Genomic DNA, 19,218 nt, shown 5'->3' with positions numbered 1-19,218 from the left:
ATGCTGTCATAGTGTTTATAGTTTTACAGGGATGGTATTCACAGAAATTGCAATAAAATGTTAACTTGGGAAATTAAAAAAAAAAAAAAAAAAAGACCCCCCAGGTTTCTCTCAGGACCCTCTGTGGGGCTCCGCGCCTCATGTTGAAGCACCCTGCGTCGTGTGTGTATGTATGTGTGTGTGTGTGTGTGGTTGAAACCTGGCTGGGAGCCAGGGATCAGCCAATCAGCGGGCAGTGTGGGGAAAACACGGCTGTCAGGAAGAACTGGCCTCCTCCCTCCCTCCACCTGCGGGTCGCTTCAGGCTTTTCGTTTCCGTTTTTCTGGATTTCGGGATCCTTCTTCCGGTTCGAACCCTTTTCATCGGCTCTGAGTTTACCCTGAATTACCCGAGGGTTCGTTTTTACCGTATGAAACAGCAGCGGGAGCGCGCTCTTTCGGACAGACGCTACACCGAACAAAGTGACCGAAACTCGTCCAGACACCTGCTGCGGGGCATGCGCACTGGAAGGTCTCTGCTGGTTTAGGACCGAACCGGAGCGCAGAGGGACTCTAATGGATCATTAATGGGCACAAGAGGAGCTTATTAGTGTAGTTTGATCCACCGGGGAAGCACGATGTCCGTGAACGAGCTGTACACGAAGGTGAGTTTACTTTTCACCTGGAAAACAGACGCGCACCTGCTGGAGCAGCTCCAGCCCGAACCCCGTCACTTACGTCGCCTTTAGACGCTCAGGACTCACCTGCACTAAACTCTGAGGATGATTTATGTTACACCCGACGCACAAACCAGACATCACGGTGTTTATTCAGATTTTAAAGAGATGACTCACCTGTTGGGACTTAGTGTTGGAACATTAGTACATGGCGCTGCGGGTGGAGAGTGAAGTAACGTTGGAGCTATATGTGGTTATTTGGGCTGAATGTAAGAGAGGAACAGGTAAAGCCTGGATAACGCCAACTAAAGAGACTTTACCGCAGAAATTCTACAGAGTGCACACTTTAGTGTAAAATGGCTAATTTTTGAATGGAGTCTTGCGTGCGGCTGAGCGGACAGGTGCAGGAGGCGCAGATTTGAGTTAAAAGGGACCCGTGTTGGATTTCAGAGTGGTTCACAGGACTCAGGCTGTCTGTGAGGCCGTGCTGGACGGTTTCTGTTATCAGGGCATTATCACTGGTTGAATAAACCTTCAGAGCGAGACCGGAAGCTGGTTTTCTGCTGGTTGTTTGAACCTGTTATCAGCCTGGAAAAGCAGCATTATTACACTCACTGATGATTCATCACTCAGATCACTGACAGCCCATCATCTGCTCACCTGCACGTCAGTGATTAATGATTAAAGCTCGTTTTCTATAATAAGCAACAAAAGAAAATCAGAGATGAAGTCATTATCTTATCTAATGTCTTCATCCTTCAGCCACACACACACTCGCACATACACGCACATGCACACAGATCATTAAAGTGGTTGTGTGTCTTCCAATTTAATTTTCTTAAGCATCATAAACCGACAGGCAGAAATGGGAGAGAGAATAAAAACATCTGAGATCTTCCTGTGAGAGATGAGAGTTAAAGCTTTTAAAATATGAGGTTGTTTTGTTTTGTGATCTTGGTCTCCGCTTTATTCTCTGTGCTGGAGTTCAGTGAGTCTTCTTCCTCATGCTGTTACGAGAAGAAAGTAACTCAGAAGCCAACTTTAATCTGTTGATACTTCATTTTATTACATGCTGCTGATAATGATGGCCTTGACTCTGACACCAGATGTACTTTTAACTGTCGTCATTTTGTCGTAGAGCTCTTCTGCACCAAACTCACTTTGATTTTTGGACCTTTCGGTTTGAACTGAAGCAAAATTTCATGTGGACTGTGAGGACGTGACAGCAGGATCTGTGAGAAGTTAGCAGGTTAGGTTAGGTAAGACTCTGTAGACTAAAGTTAGCCTACATCTTCAAATTGTGTTGATGGGACGTTTCCACAGTTCATTTTTATATACCCGTAGCTTCTAACAAAAAAGCACATTTGGAAATTTCCATGTTGTTTTATGTTGTTTTGAGTCACTGAAACGCATTTCTTTCATCATTTTTAATTTACGTGACGTCACAAACTCTGACTGCGACAGTTGTTGTAACAGATGTTGGTGTCAGGATGAAAACCTCGTGTGAAAGGCGTCATAATTGGTGGGAAAAAGGGGGCAATGAGCTGCAGCAGCACCTGTAGACTGGACGCTGGATCAGCTAGATTTTAAAAAGCTAACTGTAAAAACTGACGGCAGGCTGTAGGTATGTTCAGAGGACAGGAGAGAGGTGCACACCTGTCATCACACCTGTCCACATGTTTAATCTGTGAGCACAGAGTCTGTGTTCCTGCAGTAGTAACAGTGAAACCTGTGAAGCTTGACCATGTGTACATGCTGCTGAGTACAGCTGCTGCTCCTCTACACTGAAGGGAGGCAGTTGAAGTGGCTAAATCATCTGACCAGCACGCCTCCTGTTCACCTCCACCGTGTTATGTTTTATTTATTGGGGAGGACAGACCAGGACACGCTGCAGAGATTATGTCTCCCTGCTGGCTTAGAAAGGGTGGAGGAGGGGGGTGGGCTTCTCTGCTTAGATCGCTGCCCCTGAGATTAGGAGCACCGGCTTTCTTTCAGTCTTACAAATACCAATCTCATCGTAAAAATTAACAGAAACTAACAAAATATAAACCAAAACAATCAAGCCATCTCTGGAATGGAACCAAAACTGAAAAGTAAAAACTAAATAACAACACACGTGCAGGCGTAACCCTGAAGTTCATTCAGCTTTCAGTCAGTCATGTTTAATATTGTTTTACAAACAGTGACGTTCATTCATGTGAACATTTCCACCAGCTGACAGCAGCACTTTTCTACATCCTCCACATTGTGCTGTAACCTCTCTTTTTAACCCATGTCTGAGAAACTGCCACTGTGTTTAGATGTGATCACCCAAAGCCAGCGAGGACAGGCACCATGCAACCCCACCCCCCTGCCACCCTGCAGAGGAGGAGCAGTTGGATTGAATGATGGAGACTCACTCAGAAGAAGTCGTCGTCTTCTGCTGCGCGTGCCGGGATTAGCTGAGATTAATTACAGCTCGTTAGTCGCAGCTCTGCTCCGAGGACAACGTGAGCGTATGTTTCAGATTAGAATCAGTCAGACGCAGATTTCTGACTGAACCTCCGCACATATATGTGTGTGCGTGTCCGGGTATGTGTGTATCTATCTGTGAGTCAGCTCTGATCTGTAATCCTCCTCCTGGGCTCGGTGGTCCGCTTCATTAAGTGGGGCCACTTTGAACCTCATCAGACTGAGTAATCTGGTATTTGGGGGGAGGGATTCCACCTGCAGCTCCACCTGTGCTCAGCTGAGTCATGATTGCTGGGCTCTCCAAGAGGATGGGTATAATCAGTGTGATCTCAGAGTGATGCTGGTCTAGTGGGAATCTGCTGGACTCAGATCCAGGACTCTGCTGAGGCTGCTGAGTCAGAGCAGATCAGGCCTGCAGTGGGACGAGTTTCTTTACTCATTAATCTGATTGACAATCTGATTAATCTTAACAATTGTTGATCACCAAGTGGTCAGAGTGTCTTCCAGAGAGCTTCGGTTTAAACTCGGACGGTTCTCTCCTTTTTCTAGCACTTTGATGATCAGGGCAGCAGTGAGTTCGCTCCGGGTCGGACTTTTATTATTCTGTTTTTGTATGCTTGTTGTTCTCTCTAGCAGCTCAGTGATTTCCCACTAAGCTGTATTGATCAGCTGATTACTTGATTATGGCTCCATAATTACCTAAAACAAGAAGTCTGAAAGTCTTTATGAATTTACATTGCTGGTATTTTGGATCCTTCCATCTCTGAAGAAGCTGCATCTTCACACTACATACATCCAGATTGCTAAATCAAAAACACTGAATTCCTGCATCAGGTACCGAAGGGTCAGGGGTCACAAGGATAAAGATTCTGGAAAGATGACAGACTCAGTTTCACGCATTTATTTTGCCATGTCAATAATTTATTTATTATCATTGGCAAACTAAATTAGGCCACACTTCTCATATTAACTTTGACTTTTGGGACTCAGAATCGATATTTTTGATATTTTGATAATTTTTCTTTTGTTCATTGGTGAATATTAATAGTTTTCATTAAATCTTTCTGGTGCTGGTTGTGGCTGGAGTTTTTTCCGCTGAGGTAATGAAGCAGCTTTGTTATGTTTGCTATCTTCATTACAAAATGTTGAGTCTGTCTGCACCTGAATATTTATTGATTCAGAGTTTTGTTCATTAGGCATTGTGGGTTTATTTTTATTTTTTTCCCTGGAGTCGAGTATTTATTTATTTATTTTTTTAATGTGACATAAACCCTCCCAGAGCCAGCATCTGTCTCACTCAGTTCTGCTGTTTGCTGCTGTTTGGGTTTTCCAGCTGTTAAATGTATTTATTGGTCTGCTGTTTTGAAGCAGTTAATAACAGACTGTTACACATGCAGGTAATTATTTGTATCCGGAAAGAAGTCTGTGTGATTTCTGATAAATGTGGGTGGAGCTCTCCTGCTGGTGTATTTACATGTTGCTGTGGGTCTGTGAGGAAGCAGGAAACAAACAGACTGCATCTCTCTCCTCCTGAGCTGCAGCTCTCTGGTTCCCACCGCTGTCAGCGCTCGGCTAGCGCTGCAGCTGCTGGATGAATGGAGCGTGTTGTCCAGCTCACAGAAACCCTCAAGACTCATGAATGTGTCTGTGATTAGCACTAAACCTCTACACTCACCTGTCTCACATATTATAAACAAAATACAGGTGAACTCTTAGATGAATCAAGTGCACTTAAATATTTAAAAACTAAAATATTTATTGATTTATGTTTTGGACACTGCCTCAGCCTACCAACAGACCCTCTCTGCAGGTGGATGGAGCGTCTGTAGATCCCTACATTCTGCCAGCAGAGGACCATGTTCGCCCACATAATCCATCCAGAAAGATGACAGGTGGAAACTCTTCTTGTCAGAACCCCACCCACTTCAATGGGGGCCTGATAAGAAGAGTTTCCACCTGTCTTTGCATGATTTGGATGAAGATCAGAGCATGATTAATAAACGGTCTCATTCCACCCTGGCGGCTCACTGATGATGTCACGTCCGGTCACAAACCAATCAAGCTAACACTATCATTCACCTTAACCTGCTAAGTGTTTGCGTTTGCCCAGTTTAGCCCATCATAGGCATCTCCACCTGCGTGTCAATCATTTTTACCACGTGCGTTCCTGCAGGTAAACTAACAAATCTGGCAGAGCAAACTTCTACACAAAGATCTGACTTCTGTCGGATTTATCAAAGAGATTTATTATCTCTTTGTTCTGATGTTTGCTTCTCAAACATAAATGTTTCCTTTAAGTTTGTAGTGACTGAATCCAGGAAGTGATCCTCAACTCGGTGAATGTTTGTTTGATATAATAATTAAAGGCTTTCTGTTTAATGCTGTTATTAGCATTAGGCAGAACTGCTGAATGCTGACAGATGAGGTAACCATGTTTGAACTGTTATTGCTGATTAACTGTGGACTCAGTGCAGAGGTGTGCTGATGGTTATGGTTTCTGTAACTTTTGTCTGTGTGTTAAAGTGTTTTTTTCCGAGCGTGGAGTTTGAGGTGGAGGAAGCTGCTTGTTTGGTCACATTGGTGACAGGATTAGTGGACCCGGTTTTCAATCTAACTTAACTTCTGTTCCTCACTGATGAGGCTGGAAGCAGAAGTTCAATTCAATTTTATTTATACAGCCTCAAATCACACCGACAGACGCCTCAAGGTTTATGTATTGTATATGCTTTATATTGTAAGGGAGATTCTATGATAATGCATACAGACCCCCTATCACAGAGGTTCCCAGAGTGTGGGGCCCGCCCCCTAGGGGGGGGCGCAGAGCCATTGCAGGGGGAGTGCGGTATGAAAAGGAAAAAAAAAAAAAGAACGCTTGGACACTGCTAGCATAATGGACAGGTTTTTGACGGGGCTCCCACACAAACGCAAAGCAGGAGATGAAGCATCGCCAAATATGTTTCCAAACCAACCTTTCAAGCCAAAGACTAGAAAATATGGTGAAGCATATCTTCCCTTTGGCTTCACCTGCACAAGTGACAAGGTAGGTCTCCTCTGCATAATTGGTTTTCCCTTCGTCGGGAGCACACGCTGGGCTCTCCAAATCACAGACAAACAGTATCCCACATTCTTGATCTTTAGTTCACCAACACTTCTTGTAATGACTAACTACTCCTGACATTTTGGAGATGTTAGCTCTTTATACAGTAAAGTTATAGTGGGATACAAATAATATCAGGCTGATCCTGCCACGATTTGTTCCCCCTGTTCAAATCACGGACAAACAACATCCCACAGTTGTTTATGTTTTTGAACCCATTTTGCACAGAGGCATTTTTTTTAAAAATGTATTGATAGCAATGTTGAACATTATTACACAGGAAAAAACAACTACACGTAAAATAATCACACCGTGACGCCTCTGCATTTCTAAATGGAGGGACAGTAACTGTGTGTGTATATGTAAGCGTGTAAAACATGAAGATAGTCAGATTAACAGTATTTTGTCTCTATCTGCCATTCTGCAATTCATCTCATGTAAACAATAACGTGGCGCACAGTGTGACGTGAAAAAAGGCACATACCTTTGACGTTGCGTGACAAACTCTGTATTCCTCGTCCACACATAAACACAAAAACTGAGTTTTAAAAAATCTCCATTTTCGGTGATTCGAAACCCCGTTTACTTGTGGACGAAAGGCCCAAACGCATAAAAACAGCTGCATTTTCAAAAAAATACCCATGTAGGTGTGGACGTAGCGTAAAAGAGTTAGCAGTTTATTATATTGCTACCTGTAATTTATTGCAGTTTACTTTTGTTTGTTTGAGGTGTGAAATAAACCGCAATGGAGTTTGAAAACAAAATATGGGTGTGTGTGGTTGGAGGATGTGTTTGTCCGGGGGGGATTTTTCTTGTAAAACAAAGGGGGGCCCAGCAAAAAAAGTTTGGGAACCACTGCCCTATCATATGACCCCCTATGAGCAAACACTTTGGTGACAGTGACACGTCCTTTTGATTTTGGTGTGAACTTTATCACGAGTCCTTCACACAGGCTGTTAGAAAGAATCGGGGAGTCAGGGAGGTGTGATAGACACTGAAACGTTGTCATCATAGACTATGTCCACACTAGCCCGGATAGATTTGAAAACAGGGTTTTCATCTGAAAACGCTCCGCGTCCACACTAGCATTTTCAGTCGTTTTCACAGAGTTGTGCGTCCACATTGAAACGGCTGAAAACGCTTTAAATGGACTAACAATGAGGTGGAGTTGTTGCAGCGAGTAACACAAAAGTACAAAGTTGCAAAAGGGAGTGAGAATTAAAGAATTTGAAGAAAAGCTATCTGAAGCATGCACAGACTGATATTCATCTTTAATAGGGCTGTCAAAACTGAGAGCAAACAAAACAACTGCTGTATAATGCCCTCCACTATCTTACTTTAATTGGTCACTTGACTGCATCACATGACTAAAATGCGTCATTGTTTTAGAAGGTCTCCATTTTCACTGTCCATACTGCGACGCAAACGCATAGTCTTCAAATGTATTCTTTTTCGAGAGCATTTTCAAAACGCTGCGTTTTCCTTAAGCAAAAACACCGTTTCAATGTGGACGGGAGGCCAAAACAGAGAGAAAATGATGCGTTTTCAAACAAAAACGCATTAGTATGAACGTAGCCTATGTGATGCGTTTTCAAACAAAAACGCATTAGTATGGACGTAGCCTATGTGATGCGTTTTTGTTAGAAAACGCATCGTTTTCTCTCCGTTTTGGCCTCCCGTCCACATTGAAACGGTGTTTTTGCTTAAGGAAAACGCAGCGTTTTGAAAACGCTCTCGAAAAAGAATACATTTGAAGACTATGCGTTTGCGTCGCAGTGTGGACAGTGAACCCGGAGCCTTTTTGAAAATGATGACGCATTTTTGTCATGTGATGCAGTCATGTGACCAATTAAACTAAGGCATTATCAGAGGGCATTATACAGCAGTTGTTTTGTTTGCTCTCAGTTTTGACAGCCCTATTAAAGATGAATATCAGTTTGTGCATGCTTCAGATAGCTTTTCTTTAATTCTCACTCCCTTTTGCAACTTTGTACTTTTGTCTTGATGCATTCTCAATCATCCAGGAAAGTAAATCTCCAAAAAAGTTGATTCTGTTCATCTGGACGTAGCGTTTTGTGGGAGAAAAGGGAGAAAAAGTGAAGTAGGTGGAATGAACTGTGTCTTCATTCCACCTACTTCACATACAAGGGTCAGTTCTACAGGCAGAAACATGGGTGTGCCATGGGCTCCCCAGTTTCACCCATCATGGCCAATTTGTACATGGAAGAAGTGGAAAAGAGGGCTTTGCTATCCTACCCTGGAACACCACCAAGCCATTGGTCAGATATGTGGATGAGACCTGGGTGAAAATCAAATCTCAGGACGTATCACAATTCACGGATCACATTAACTCGGTGGACCGACACATCAAATTCACCAGGGAGGATATGAAAAGTGGCAGGTTAGCCTTCTTAGACTGTGAGATTTGCATCAGTAATGGGGGACATCTAAAAGCTGATGTGTACCGTAAACCTACGCATACGGATCAGTATTTAAGGTTTGACTCTCATCATCCACTGGAGCACAAACTGGGTGTCATTAGGATGGTACAACACAGAGCGAACACCATCCCCACTGACACAGCGGTCAGGGAGGCAGAAGAACGGCACATCAAGAAGGCCCTGAGTAAATGTGGTTATCCCAGCTGGACTTTTGTCAAAGCTGGAAAGGCACCTAAAGAAAGCTCCAGCCGATCCAGGAGAGGACAACCGCTGCCTAAGCGAAAACCTGTAGTGATCCCATATGTGTCAGGAGTATCGGAGCAGTTGAGACGCATTTTTTCTAAACACCGCGTCTCTGTGGCTTTTAAACCCCAAAACACGCTGCGCCAAAAATTGGTCCACCCCAAGGATCGGGTCCCCCGATACAAACAGAGTAACATAGTGTACGCTGTTAAGTGCCAGGAGGATTGCCAGGATTTATACATTGGGGAAACCAAACAACCTCTGGCGAAGCGGATGGCACAACACAGAAGAGCTACCTCGTCAGGCCAGGACTCTGCAGTCTATTTACACCTACAGGCCAGTGGACACTCTTTCAAGGATGAGGATGTACACATCCTGGACAGGGAGGAACGCTGGTTTGAGCGCGGAGTCAAGGAGACCATTTACGTGAAAAGGGAAAGACCATCTCTGAATCGAGGAGGGGGCCTAAGGGTACATCTTTCGCCATCTTACAATGCTGTGATTGCAGCCATTCCCCAACTCTCTGTGAATGGTACTCATGACCATTGATCAGTGGGTTTTGGTCAGAGGTTCTTGATCAATGGTCATGAGAATTTGCATAATTAAGATTAAGGAACTGACCTCCCAGCCCATTGTTCCTTCACTGGGTTGGTTTCAGTCATTATGCAAATGTACTGTTTATAAGATTGGGGAAACCTGCAGTCAGCTGAGACTGAAGAAGTCACTTGGATGAGTGACGAAACGTTTCTCCCACAAAACGCTACGTCCAGATGAACAGAATCAACTTTTTTGGAGATTTATACTTTTGTGTTACTCGCTGCAACAACTCCACTTCATTGTTACTCCATTTAAAAACGGTGCTTTTCCTCAACATTTTGCTGCGACGTTTCAAAGAGCCAGAAAGTAAATAAATGGCAGACAGAAATGAGGCAGGCCGAATCTTCTTGCGTTTCACGCATACTGGACTTTTGTCAAACAAAAACGCACTGGAACGTAAGCATTTTTGTCCGTTTCAATGTGGACGCACAACTCTGTGAAAACGACTATAAACGAAAGTGTTAATGTGGAGCGTTTTCATACGAAAATGCAGTTTTCAAATTTATCCGGGCTAGTGTGGACGTAGCCCTAGTTGAGGATGTCCATCCGCCCATTTTCTAAACAAGTCTTGGGGCAGCAGTCTGAACAGAAATACGCAGGACTCCCACTCCCACCATGCCCACCAATCTCCTCCAGCTCTTCTGAACAGTGAAGCATTCCCAGGCATTCCCCCTGGCTCTGCCGCTGGGCTTTTTCCGAGTTGGAAATGCCCAAAACATTTCACCCAGGAGGGCTCCAGGAGGTGAGCTGGTCAGGTGAACCTCTGCTGCCTCACTTCCACTGAAAGGTGCTCGCGGTGAGACGGTTTTGCATTTTGTTGATGGAAACTCTGAAGTCATATTGGGTTTTTCCCACCTGCATGATGCAGGGTGATGTCATTGAAACAGTCCAATCACAACCAAAGGGAACTGAAAAGTTAATGGACCAAAGTACTGAACCTGAAGTCTCTCACTCCTGCTGAGCTTGAACTGTGGATCACGTCAGCAGCTGTTGTCTCTGTGTTTGTATATGTGTGGTGCTTTATTGCCTAACCTCAGAGGACGTTTTCCCTGTAGCAATAATAAGGGAGACTCCCTTTAGCTTTAGCACCACACTAGTGTGTGATTAGAGAACATTAGAAAGCCACGCAGTGTAGTAATGTGCTTGAGACCTGAGAAACTGTGTGTGTGTTTGTGTGTGTGTGTGTGGCCCAGAGATTAAAAGCCTTTGTCAGGGTGAATGTTTGATATGTACGACCTTCGGCCTCTCTTCTCTCTGAGCTTTTCAGTGCAGGTCAAAGTTCCTCGACAGGTCGTATTGTTTCTTCCTGCGGGACACACCCAGCAATCACCCTGGGGCTGATGTCACCGTGCTGACACGTCACTGGGCGGAGACTTCGCTCACCTGTGCAGCTCTGAATGGAAACCTGATCTGTGCATATAGAAACAGACAAACTCATTCTTCAGGTCAGACTGAGGCTCAGAGTGAAATCCCAGCCTGTGAAATCTGCACCGTGACTCAGAGCCACTTCAGCTCTTTGTGTGTGCTAGTCCAACACCTTCACTTCCCCTGCAGGCTTGTCTTTTATTCCAAACCTGTACTTGTCCTCCACTGCTGGGCCTCTTCTTTCCCTAAACCCTCCCCCAAAACAAAGCACAGCTGCGGAATGTCAAGTCTGTCCACGTTTCTGACTCACAGAAGGAAAACAAAGTCTGAGATACAGAGTTAAACCCAGCTTCGTTCAGAAATCAGACCTGCTGTATTTGTTTTTACACAGATGCTTTCTGATTCTGAGCCACAGCTTTAAATTTTGTAAAGACATGGAAGAGAGCTTTAGTATAATGCTGGAGCTGTGCAGTTTCTCTGTTGTGCATTTCTGTGGGTAGATGTAACATTGTTTGAACATGGAGGCCTTGAGTTGAATCCAGCAGCTGTTTTTGCTCAATAGTATTTTTTTAACGCGACACTGGCAAGTTACAGATTACTTGTAGAGCTTGGTGGAAAGAAAATATGTTTTCACAAATCGGCTCAGCTCTGCCCTGATCAGTGACTTTTTGGGGGGTAAAATGATTCCGATTCGGTCTGTGGAGACGTGCTTTTAAGCTGCTCTTCTTCACTTCATTGTCATGTTGTGTTACTTTCGGCTGAATGAGGTGAAACTTATCAGAGCTCAAAGGACAAACAACGAGTAACTGTCCACATACATGCACAGCCCCTCCCCCGCTGAAGACATGCTCGCCTGTGCAGAGACGTGAAGGGAAAAACAACAACAACAAAAAAATCAACTTTAGAAGTGTGTGTGTGTGTGTGTGTCCTCATTACTGGCTGAGTTTCCTGCTGAGATGCTGTGCATGTGGACTTCATGCTTCTCAGTCATTGGATAATTACTGATGGTGTCCTAGATAAACTTACAGCGTACACATACCACACACGCATTCACACCACACACACATTTACTACTCACACCACACTCACACACTGTTTGATAGAGATCATGCCATCACACACGAGCTCACAGCATACTTTCTGTCAGACATCCTTTAGTTCATGTCTACAGACTGAAGCTTTCTGTTATTCTGTTACACGTCACACCCTGTTCACATCAAACAAACCAGTTTCTAACGATGATGATAATGTTAAAAATAATAATAATCATCATCATCATCTCAGTTTGGCAGTTTTTCACTGCTCTTGGATCTGAATGCTGTCATAGAGAAGGTATAGAAGCTTCGCCAATTTGCTGTTCAAACCTTCTATGTTTAAGCAGCAGAGACCGTTTGTTTCAGACTGAAGACAAACTGATGGGCTGCTCCATCTACTCAGTATCAGATATTTTGAACCGTGACTCATGAAAATCTCATTTAGTAGAGTCCAAGAATAGAGAACCGGAGCATAAGCACAATGGGACTACTTTACGTTAAAATAGCAGCTTTGTAATGAATTGTAATGCTCTGGTGTTTTTCTCCATTTGTGGTTCTGATTTCAGTTGAAATGTTAACCTGCCCAGTCTCGGGAGGCTTTAAATGGTGTGTAATAGTATTCCGGTTTGAAAAGCATGTGGTGACAGAGAGCAGGAGAAACTGTGTTTGTTTAGGGAGAGCTGAAAAAGCCTGAATCTACATTTTTGTGCTGGTTTCGGTTCTTTGAAGCACAGTTTACCTGCCTGTTGCCACACAGATGAAGATCAGAGCTCCAGGATGCGAGGACAGTGCTTCTGCTGGCTTTGAAATCACAGCAGTGAGAACTGTTAGCTCTTATACAAATCTGCTGCTTCTCATAATAATCATTTTTGTGATGTCATTTAACCCCAAGATGGCTCTCCAGTGTGGGGAGAAAACGTTGGGCTACAGAACTTCCAGCATGTTATTCTCCACATGTGCACCTGCGGTGTGCTTCATGCTTTGAACATGGACTGATCCACAGTTACAGGTTTACCTGCCAGGAGACGGCAGATTTCGTGCTTTGGGGCTCGCTGTACAGGAACCTTGAACATGTTGTGTGGGGATTGTGTGGGATGTCTGGGAACATGTAGTCTCCCCCTGTTTCTATGAAAAGTAACCACAGCGTGCTTCAATTATGTAATGTACATATTCATGATGTCATCAGGACTGATTTGCCTTCTGCCTGGCGTCAGAGATTTCCATCTGTTTGCCTCTCCGTGCTCTCTGTGCTAATGTATGCTGTGTTTCAGTAGAGCTGAACTCCCGGGCTGCTCTCATGAGCGTTTCAGTGGCTTCGGGTCATGTGACCTCGTGTGATTCCTGTCTGTCACACAGGCAAACTGTATGGAAACGAGCTTCTGGTGCACAGCAGTGCATTTGCATTGAAGGCAGTGATGTAATGCGGGATTGTTTGTCCTCGGCTCTCATTAGTTTCTGTCACAGTGACCTCAGATTGTTTGAATGGACAGCATGCAGGCAGATGCTGTGATGTTGCTTCCTTTATTTTTCTGAGTTTGTCTGTTGAGAGGAGGAAGTGACACCATATTGCTGCAGATGAATGAAGAACAGGAACAAACACAAACCATAAACGATGATATTGGGCTGGTCACCCTGCAGGTCCACTGGGTTCAGAGGGTCAAAGAGGCAGACAGGGACAACATCTGCTCAGGATAGTGTTTGTACCTGATGTCAGTCTGATCAGCACTAACACATCTGTGCAGCTGTGGGCTGATTTAACCCTGATGTGTTTTCATCAGCTGTCTGAGGATACAACAACCCAACAATCCTGTGTTACTTACAGGAACTTTAGCTTTTCTTTCCCTGTCCTCGGGCTCACTGTGATGCACCTCCTCACACACACAGACAGGAGCTGCAGGGAGTTTAAAAAACACAGTGTTTCTGTAATGATGCAAGCAAAACGGAGACAGAGAGAAACAGGTGAGCATCAGCAGTTTCTCAGTCATGAACACTGTTTGCAGTCAAGTCTGAAAAGATTTCAAACAAACACAGAGAAGCAGTGCTGACCCGGTGCTGTGTCAGCAGTCCTGATGTGTGCTTAATAAACACAGATGCTGATCTGTGCTGGTTTTATCTGATCCAGCTTTAAGTGGACCTGATATCATCTTACACATGAAGACGGATACTGATTCTAATATCAGATCACCGCTCAGGATCATAGTTTACCTGAAGCCCAGGTACCAGCCTGGATCTGGAAACATTTGGATTGGTGTATGTCAGATTATGATCGTAGCACCAATGCCCATCATAACTAATACATGTGTTTTTCAGACCTCTGGTGCTGATTTCATGGTTCAGGTTTTACAGGGTTACCTTGGTCGTTCTGCTCGGTGGTCTTTGTCTAGAGAGAGAACACTCTGCTTCACCTTTACCTCAGGTGTGCTGACACCTGTAACCTCTGCTCCACTGACATAGAGGCAGAGGAGTCACCAGACTGAAGGCGGGGAGGCGCTACGATTCCTCTACCACTACGAGTCTGTGTGAATCATGAATCTCATCACAGGGAGGAGCTCGCCGACAGTCTGTGAGGAACAAAAAGAGGAGAAGCTCAGCAGCTTCAAACCAACAGGAAAACATCCAAGAGTTCCCAAAAGTAGGACAAGAACTGATTTTCCTCCTGAAAGCAAAGCACGGTCCCCAGAGTCTGTTCTTCTATAGTAATGATTTTACTTCTAATAAAAGACCCAGATATGTTCAGGTGTCTCATGCCGTCATGTGCCTGAGCCCCTCTCTCTGTCATGATGCCTCTGCAGGATTATTTCAGATGAAAGCTCGTCTGCTGTAATTTCCACAGAGCTGATAATCGGTTAATGATTCCTTTGATCAGAAGTGCAAACGTGTTAATCTGCAGGAACAGATAAGTCCAGGAGGAACTTCTGATAATCCCGACAAGCTCCTTCACACTGACGGTAAAGACGACCCCGTTATCACGCCGTGTGTCCTCTGAGTGGCCGCGCTTTAACCTTCAGCCATCTTTTCGCTTTTCTCAAACTCTGTTTTTCGGAGTTCAGGATCTGTGAGTTTATCCTTCAGCAGGTTCACATCCTCCACACTCACATACACGCAGTACTTAAGTCAAACATTTACACTGCTTGTTCTCACATTTGTCTGCCCCAAACGTGTCACCATGTTTAAAGCTGATGAACGTGCCTCTGTCCAGTCGTCTCCTCTCTCATGAAGAGCTGATGTTTAAACTGAGACTGAGAGCAGTGAAACGTTGGCACTCAAGTGTTTCTTCTTCATGTCTTTCAGTACACTCGGGTCTGGATCCCGGACCCGGTGGACGTTTGGAAGGCTGCAGAGATCGTCAAAGACTACAAAGAAGGAGACCCGGTCCTTCAGCTGAAACTCGAGGATGAAACGGTAACAGACAGATCCAGATGTGCCGGGGCCAGTTTGAGTGTTCAGCAGGAATCAGAAAACAAATCTTCACCTCGCAATGTTCAGCTGCTCTTCAGCTCATTTACATCAGACTGTGTGCTTCTCTGCTGATCAGAGGGGAGCGTATATGGATTAATGCATTTTGTAAATAAAATAAGTTTACATGATTAATTTTGTCAATTTTCGAATTTCACAAGGGGAGAAAATGGGGAAGGAAACAAATATTTGTTCAAATTATAAAACTTTCAAGTAAATAAATCATGTTGGGTCAAACTGACCACAGCACAGTTACAGGTCACTGTGTAGATGATGCTGTCATAGTGGTTTATCCATAAGAAACTGCTGATACACTGATTAATGAGTAAATCTATCAGATTTCAGCCGAGAGTGATCAGCTGATCAGAAACATGATCAGAGTCATTACTGTGTGTTGTTTCTAATCAGGAGAGAACAGCACACAGGTGTATTCATCAGGTCTGCTGCATCTCTTCACTGAGTTTTTCTTTAGGTGTGTGTTTTAAAAATCTCACTAAATCTTAAATTTGTTTCTTAGATCCAAAGAAAAGAGTCGTGTTTTTCTTTCAGAAGTACTTTTTTAAATTTCCATCAACGTCGTTTTTACCTCATGTCCTCATAAACCACCTGATGTCACGTCATGAAGTGGTTGATGGTTTAAGGCAGAGGCGAAGTTTCTGGTTTCTGTCCAGATGTTGATGTTTGTCCTGCTGTGTGTCGGTGACACATCTGTAACAGGAGAGCCTGCAGGGTCCGAGGGAGTCAGGACTTAAAGACACAGATACCTCCTCTGTCAGGCTTCAGTTTCTGTGGGACAATCTGAGTCTGTGTGACGACGTATTGATTGTGTCTTGATGGCGTATTGATCCCGTGTTTCAGCCTCTGGAGTACCCCGTGGGACCGAAGAGTAACCCTCTTCCTTTCCTGCGTAACCCTGACATCCTGGTGGGGGAGAATGACCTCACGGCGCTCAGCTACCTGCACGAACCCGCCGTGCTGCACAACCTGCGAGTGCGATTCCTCGAGTCCAATGCCATCTACACATACTGCGGTCAGTCAGCGCTTCCTGTGGCTCACTTAGTGCAGGATTATTAGAAATATCATAGAAATATTTATTTGTGTTGCTTTGTGTTATTAGATTTTTATTTATTCCATTTTACTATTTTTATTATATTACTTTTGTATATCTCCTATTTTCTCCTTTTACCTACATTTAATATCACATAATTTCTTTAATTTCTTCAATGTTTTTTTACCTTCACTCTTATTTTGTCTGTTTATTTAATTATTAATATTAAATTGTCATTAAAAATTATTGTCATTATCTGTTGACTAACTTAATAGTTTTATTAAGTTAAAACTATTAAGTTAAAACTTAATAGTTTTAACTTAAGTTTGATTGAGATATATATATATATATATATATATATATATATATATATATATATATATATATATATATATATATATATATATATAGATATAGATATAGATATAGATATAGATATAGATATAGATAGATATAGATATATATATATATATATAGATATATATATATATATATATATAGATATAGATATATATATAGATATAGATATATATATAGATATAGATATATATAGATATCATTATTTTTTTTATTAATTAAAGAGTTGTTGTTTTTTTTCAGTTTCATGTATTTATTATTTGCCTTTTATAGATTAACACTTTGTTCATATTTTTACTCACCGTGTGATTATTCTTGTTCATTTAACATTATGTCACGTGTTCTTTAGGGATCGTGCTGGTGGCGATCAACCCGTACGAGCAGCTGCAGATTTATGGCGAGGAGGTGATCAACGCGTACAGCGGGCAGAACATGGGCGACATGGACCCTCACATATTCGCTGTGGCTGAAGAGGCCTACAAGCAGATGGCCAGGTGAGGCTGTGGGTTCTTATTGGTCGTCAGCATGAGTGCTTCCTGTTCTGTGACATTTGTGGTTTGCTGCTGGAGGAGCACGATGATTACAGAGCTGAGGAAAAACTCCCACTTTCTCTGTGATGGAGTCTAATTACAGTCACACCTCTGCTCAGCAGCGTGTGCGAGGCAGCTGGTTAGCGTGGCATGGTGAGATACGTGGGAGGAAACACTCTCTTTAAACGACTTGTATCTGCTGAGTTTATCGCAGAGATGCTGAAACGGCATGAAATACTCACATCCATGTGAAACTCACATCTGCAGAGTGTTTCCAGAGCTGCTGTGAAACATCTTAGCCGATTCTACTCTCAGCTGAATCTCAGTGAATTATTTATTAATTTTAAGGAAGCGGCATACTCACAATACTTTAACAACCATCTGAGAGAGGGACAGTTTCTTCTTTGTTACATAACCTTCAAATTAAGAGCACAAGTAAAGGATACAGATAATTTCATTTTATAATTTACTTCCAGTATTTTTGTGACTTGGAGCAGTTTCAGGAGCACTCATATGTGCTGCTTGGGAAGGTACTCATCAGAAACATTGGATAATATTCATGTTATCTAATGTAAGTGGATGTATTATCACAAATATAATTTATTGTACAAAATGAAAATCAGATTGGGGTTTATGGTTAAACTTGTTTGAATCCTCTAATATTTCTTCCCAACAGTCTCAGTTAACTGTGTTTTCAGTGTTTGCCCAGTTTGCACAATAAAAATTCTTTGTTGTGATTCTTGGAAAACACCTGAAGGATTCATATCTATGTACATAAAGTTATATATTTACATTTTTAAATGTGAGATTTATGTATTTAGACATATATTTGTGCTTTGATGGCATATTTAGAAAATGGAAATCTAATCATTTTTAGATTTATATTTTGGAAATTAAAATTCATTAACTACAATAATTAAAATAATTTTAATATTTATAAAGACAAGTCTGAAATTTTTAAAAAGAAGTTTAAATATTTTAACAAAAAATGAAAAAAAAAAAGCCTAAAAACCTTAAAATCTTTGTATTTTGCAAACAAGTTAAAGACTGTAATCCAAATATTTTGATAAACCCATAGAAAAGTGAATAATTTAGTATTTACATCAGTTAATATTATTATTATTATTGTTGTTGTTATTGTTATTATTATTATTATTATTATTATTAGTATTCTTCATCGTTCTCTCAGTGCCAAGCGTCTGCTAACTTTAGTAGAAGGAATTAAAGCCCTGCATTGTAGCCATAGAGGCGGTGTGGTTCATTTTCTTCTTCTTCTGTGGTGTTTGTCAGAGACGAGAAGAATCAGTCGATCATCGTGAGCGGAGAATCCGGAGCAGGGAAGACGGTTTCTGCAAAGTACGCCATGCGGTTCTTTGCCACGGTGGGCGGCTCAGCCAGCGACACCAACGTGGAGGACAAAGTTCTGGCGTCCAGTCCCATTATGGAGGTGAGTGGGCGGAGCCTTGTTTCATATTATATTACGATGCCAACAGCACTTTAATTTTCTTTTTATATCCATCGCCAAATTGCAGGTTAAATAAACCTCCTTCCGAACACATTGTAGTCAGAGATTCGTGGATTTAAAAATTTGTGTGAATTGGCCCATTTCCCTTGACTTGGTGTCCACCTCTGGACCCCTTATAATTTTTTTTTAAAATTTATTTCTTTTTTTTAATGATATCCTTGAGGTCCAGTACCGAGAATCTTCTCTGGTGTTTCAATCTTTCATCTTGATGTTAATTTTGAGGCCGAGGACAAAATCTCAGCTAGAAAAATCTACTTTGTACCTCAAAAACTTCTATGGAGCGTGCTGTAGGCAGTCCAGAGTTGGCTGCAGAGGGGAGAACAGCCAAATTAAATGCAACTTTCTGTGTCATGAGTGACTTGTTTCACATGGAATCAAACTGCATCCATGCAGCAGGAGGAGCTGCTGCAAAGTTTTAA

The 19,218-nt window shown here is 42.6% G+C and overlaps 1 protein-coding gene across 2 annotated transcripts in view; it reads left to right on the top strand.

The window, feature by feature from the left end:
- The first annotated feature begins 265 nt into the window (after positions 1-265).
- myo5b (myosin VB) overlaps positions 266-19,218 on the top strand; it is a 45,989-nt gene continuing 27,036 nt past the window's right edge. For both annotated transcript variants that reach the window (XM_063463947.1, XM_063463946.1), the window contains exons 1-5: positions 266-643; positions 15,175-15,285; positions 16,198-16,369; positions 17,094-17,238; positions 18,565-18,721. In XM_063463947.1, the coding sequence (XP_063320017.1) occupies positions 617-643; positions 15,175-15,285; positions 16,198-16,369; positions 17,094-17,238; positions 18,565-18,721 (612 nt within the window). In that variant the 5' untranslated portion in view covers positions 266-616. The remainder of the gene's footprint in view (positions 644-15,174; positions 15,286-16,197; positions 16,370-17,093; positions 17,239-18,564; positions 18,722-19,218) is intronic.

This window comes from Pelmatolapia mariae, linkage group LG20 (assembly GCF_036321145.2).
Source record: "Pelmatolapia mariae isolate MD_Pm_ZW linkage group LG20, Pm_UMD_F_2, whole genome shotgun sequence".
NCBI classification, from domain to species: domain Eukaryota; kingdom Metazoa; phylum Chordata; class Actinopteri; order Cichliformes; family Cichlidae; genus Pelmatolapia; species Pelmatolapia mariae.
This window is presented reverse-complemented; position numbering and strand designations above follow the sequence as displayed.